The 5,025-nt window shown below is 40.0% G+C and overlaps 1 protein-coding gene across 1 annotated transcript in view; it reads right to left on the bottom strand.

The window, feature by feature from the left end:
* RPGRIP1L (RPGRIP1 like) overlaps nt 1–5,025 on the bottom strand; it is a 210,623-nt gene that overhangs the window by 121,251 nt on the left and 84,347 nt on the right. The window contains exon 10 of the mRNA XM_018554730.1: nt 1,524–1,597. Within this exon, the coding sequence (XP_018410232.1) occupies nt 1,524–1,597 (74 nt within the window). The remainder of the gene's footprint in view (nt 1–1,523; nt 1,598–5,025) is intronic.

Here is a 5,025-nt window from a genome sequence, read left to right as displayed (position 1 = left end):
TATATCTCCCCAGCAGAATATAACTTAAAGTGGAACTACAACCTCCTATCTTTACAGCCAAAGAAGGTGGCATCTTAGCCTCTATTTGGGCTCCAGTTGCCATGGTGCTGCACACATGATCAGCTAGGGCACCACCCATTTGGGGGCTTAAGGGTTCCGTTGAGAACTAAAATAAATGCACTGACAACCTTGGCAGTTATTGCCAGAGGCATATGCCTAGAAAGGAACTGTTTTGGGAGACTGTTAAATTGGAGGGTCAAGTTCTGCTTTAACCTAGCAGATATCACTTCTGACTGCCTGCTGTCATTTAGCATTTTGTGAGCACAATGTCAGATACTGAACAGCAGTGATAAGAGAAATAATAATTGTACAAATGTTTCTTTTTAAATTACTACACTAATTACTTGGAAACTGCAGCAAAACAACACCATTCTTTTTTATTTAGTTTTTTTTGTATCTTCATACAGCAATTAGAGAACAAGTACAGGTGTAATGGAGGGAAATTCATAATTGCTTAGTTCACAGTAATAGGGAAACAAATAAGAATGTCTTATGCAGTATCATTGCTTATCTTTTATTAATTAAATATATTAACATTACCATCTATAAAAATTACTGTATACATAGAGCTTTACAGGTATGATTTTGCTAGCTATCCTAAAATATATGTGTATGTAGTGTATATGCTATATAAAAAACCTACACAAACAGCCTTGGCACAGTCCAATTGAACAGGAAAACATACAGGTTCCTTTTGGAGCTCGAAAATCTGCCTTTTTCTCTTTACCAATTATAAAAAAAATCATACAGGACATTCATTCAGGATAGAGCCTAATCAATAAAAAATGCAGCAGAAAGTAAAGATTTAATCAGGTGTGTTGTTCATTCTGATTTATTGTTTAGGAATAAAAAAAAACTTCACTAAAGCTGCCCATACACCTTACAACCATCGCACGACTTTCGTTGTGCGATGGTTGTAAGGTAATTAAAATTTCGTACGATCTGCCCATCTTGGACAGGCAGATCGTGCTTGCGATCATCGCAAGCCCTCCCCACCGAGGGGAGGGCTATCGATGATTGCAGTGCTGAGCGGGCACACCGGCCAGTGCGGCATTCGTCTCCCAAGCACGCCACTCACTAACCCGCCGAAAATCGTACAATTTTCGACAGGTTTTCAAGCGTGCTCGGAAGACGAATGTCGTGCGACCTTACAGTAGAAGAGGTTGCACGCTGCCTATACACCTGCCGATTATCATACAATCACGGGATCACCCTGCGATTATCGTACGATAATCAGCAGGTGTATGGGCACCTTTACTCTTTAAATATTTGACCACAAATAATTCAGAAAACAGCACAGATTGTTATGAAGTACAGAGTGGACAGCCAGTTACTGTCTGTCAGGCACATACTGTGATAAAAAAAACATCACAGTGATTGCGGTCTTTGCTTGGGACTATGTATAGCCAAGTGCACACTAGGGATCTTAAATATTATTCGTTCCCAAAAATGAGCTTTCATACCTGCTGTACAATTTGTCAGAATTTTCTTTCAATAGATCACGCTCTTTTTCTAAATCACTGATGCGACCAAGTAACTAAGAGGGAAAGAAAAAACACATTACTAAGGCTGAAGGTCAGGAAGAACTATCAGCTTTCATTTGTTAAATTTAGCAGTTGAATTTATGCGTGTCATCTGCAGAGAAAATAAAGGACATACATCAGCTTTGGCTTGTTAAATGTACTGAAAGCAGAAGCATGCCTCCCTGCACCCTCAGAATTCACTTCACCTCCCTCGAGCCCAAATACATGCACATTTATTCCACCAAGTACTTGCAAACGCAATTTCATTTATATCATCCTACTTCCATCACAGCTGAATTGATGTGTGCCATCTATATCAAAACTAAATGGCCTATTGTTATATTCATAAATATCATTGAATTCAAACATATTTACATGCTTAGATTTACCTGAATTTGCTCTTGTCTTTTGAGCAAGTCATATACATTTCTAGTGGAGACAGAGGGTAAAAGCCACTTCATGCAAATTAAAGGCAGTGGATGGAACCACAGCATGAATCACAAAAGCATACTTAGTAATGTGTCAGATGTGAAGATTCTGCTGACAACTTTGCTCTGCAAGTGATCAAAGATTCTAGGAATGGGTAGTGGAAAAGGTAAATATAAAAGGTCCTCTTTTGCAGGATATATTTTTTAACAAAATTGCTTTTATATGCAGTGCAACAAAGGGCTTAGAAGAACAAGCAGTACTGAGTGAGGCTGTTCTCTATAAGAAATCAAAGATAAAATGAATGACTGGAAATCCCCCCAAAAATTTATAAAACCAAAGATTTACCATCCATAAAAATGAATTATCAAAGTATATGATTTGATATTTAAAAAAGGACACTCAGCACTAACATACCTAACAGTGACTGTGTTATAAGAATGGCAAACATTGCTGTAATATCGATTTCTTATTGAAAAAAAATCAAGATATTAATGAATGCTGGTGAACACTGCTCAATCAGGCAAATGCATCAAAAAATCCTTAGGGCGTGTTTCTTTTAGAATTTTGTTATACTGAGCCTGATGAAGGGGACCCTGCGTAGCCCCGAAACGTTGCTTCAATGTGACAACATGCGTCAATAAAGGATGATCCCTTCACTATTTTGTCTGGTGTGCTGGTGACACTTTGCACCCTTCTGAAAGCAGATATCCCACAAGTAATAGGAAAGCTAATACTTCTCTATTTACAGATTGTATTTATAGAGCCAGTATAAGCTTCCGATGTTACTTAGCAGTAGCAGTGGCAGGAGAATGGGACCAGGTGCTTCTCTGGTCTCAGCAAAGTAGCTACCTAACCTCAATGTTTTTATTTTGACCACCAATGTAATGTAGGTACTACACCACTGACACCAACGTACTAACATCACTTCACCACTAATCCCAATGTAATGCATAAACTTCTCCATCGACTATTATGTAGCAGGGGGACTTCACCATGGACACCAACATAATTGGGGCAATAAACCACTGTTCATCTATTTAATAAGGGAACTACACCAATATGCTAGCATATCTATATTGATCTATATAGATCGATATAGATATGCTAGCATTCTAGCAATAATTTCATTTAGTCTAGTCAGGAGAAATCCTAATACTTAGTATAACTATACATCATATGCCTTATGAATGTTGTGCCCTGTCAAAAGAAACATACAAGCTCAGAAATAGTATTGCTAGAGAGGAATGACTGCTTCATGGTGGGAAAATGTTTGGGGCACAACGTAGGCCTCTAAAAATTAACAAAGGACATTGGTCACAAACGGCAGAGAGAGTGCAGAGGTATTAAACAGGTTTTTCTATTCAGTTCTTACAGATGAAAAAAACAGTTCAGTAATTATAACAGCAAGGTTAATAATGATGTACCAGGGGTATGTCTTTGGCTGACAGAAAGCCGGATACAAGACAGGTTATGGAAACAAATCACCAGGTCCAGAAGCAATGCACCTGCGAGTCCCCAGGTAACTTAGCTTGGTTATAGCGAAGCCACTATATCTAATTTTCAGACACCTTACTGACTGGAATGGTAACCTGGGCCAATTTTGTATGACTTCAACTTTGGTGATTTGGGGTTCATCTGGGGATTGGCTCAAAGACAATCACACACTTACTGGGATTAGTCATCAGACCAGCATCCCAGAGGACAGCCCACACCTGAAGATGCTAAGTTTTGATGGGGCTTGAAAATATGGTCCATAATCTTCTTAAAAGGTAACTAGAGCCCCATGCAAGCCAAATGACAACCTCTTATGCTAAAAGTGCCCTTCTGGAGTAGAAAAGGCAGTTGTTTTCTTGGCTTGGTCTGTTAATGGTACTTGTCAACTGTGGTAAGTTATGATTGAAATATGCTTGCAAGATATAATTAGGGTGTATGTGGACATATACTTATGTGTTGAAGTAAATTTCGTTTGGCCATTATTATTTAACATACTTCAGTTTTATGTTAATTAGGTTTTATTGTGCTAAACTTTCTGACCAGTTGGGCCTCTGATAAAATTGTTTTCAGGGTGGTGTTAGCTGTAAATAATGGAAACAGCTGTAGAGAGTTTTTGTCAGAACAAACCTGTTTAGTTCACTAGATAAAGGAACATCAAAGGGGTCACCAGAACAGACAATCAGAAATACACTATATTGCTAAAAGTATTGGGACGCCTGCCTTTACACGCACATGAACTTTAATGGCACCCCAGTCTTATTCCGTAGGGTTCAATATTGAGGTGGCCCATCCTTTGCAGCTATAACAGCTCCACCTCTTCTGGGAAGGCTGTCCACAAGGTTTAGCAGTGTGTCTATGGGAATGTTTGACCATTCATTCTTCCAGAAGCACATTTGAGAGGTCAGGTACTGATGTTGGATGAGAAGGCCTGGCTTGGAGTCTCCGCTCTAATTCATCCCAAAGGTGTTCTATCGGGTTGAGGTCAGGACTCTGTGCAAGCCAGTAAAGTTCCTCCACCCCAAACTCGCTCATCCATGCCTTTATGGACCTTGCTTGGTACACCGGTGTGCAGTCATGTGGAAACAGGTAAGGGCTATCCCACAAAGTTGGGAGCATGAAATTGTCCAAAATGTCTTGGTATGCTGATGCGTTAAGATTTCCCTTCACTGGAATTAAGTGACCAAGTCCAACCCCTGAAAAACAGCCCCACACCATAATCCCCTCTCCACCAAAATTTTAGGCACAATGCAGTCAGGCAAGTACCGTTCTCCTAGCAGCCGCCAAACACAGACACGTCCATTGGATTGCCAGACAGAGAAGTGTGATTCGTCACTCCAGAGAACATGTCTCCACTTGTTTAGAGTCCAGTGGTGGCATGCTTTGCACCACTGCATGCAACGCTTTGCATTGCATTCGGTGATGCAAGGCTTGGATGCAGCTGCTCTGCCATGTAAACCCATTCCATGAAGTTCTCTGCACACTGTTGTTGTGTCAATCTGAAGGCCACACAAATTTTGGA

Source organism: Nanorana parkeri, unplaced genomic scaffold (genome assembly GCF_000935625.1).
Source record: "Nanorana parkeri isolate BGI_ZX_2015 unplaced genomic scaffold, ASM93562v1 scaffold170, whole genome shotgun sequence".
Classification (NCBI taxonomy): Eukaryota; Metazoa; Chordata; class Amphibia; order Anura; family Dicroglossidae; genus Nanorana; species Nanorana parkeri.
Note: the sequence above shows the minus strand (reverse complement) of the source record. Positions and strands in the feature narration are given on the sequence as shown.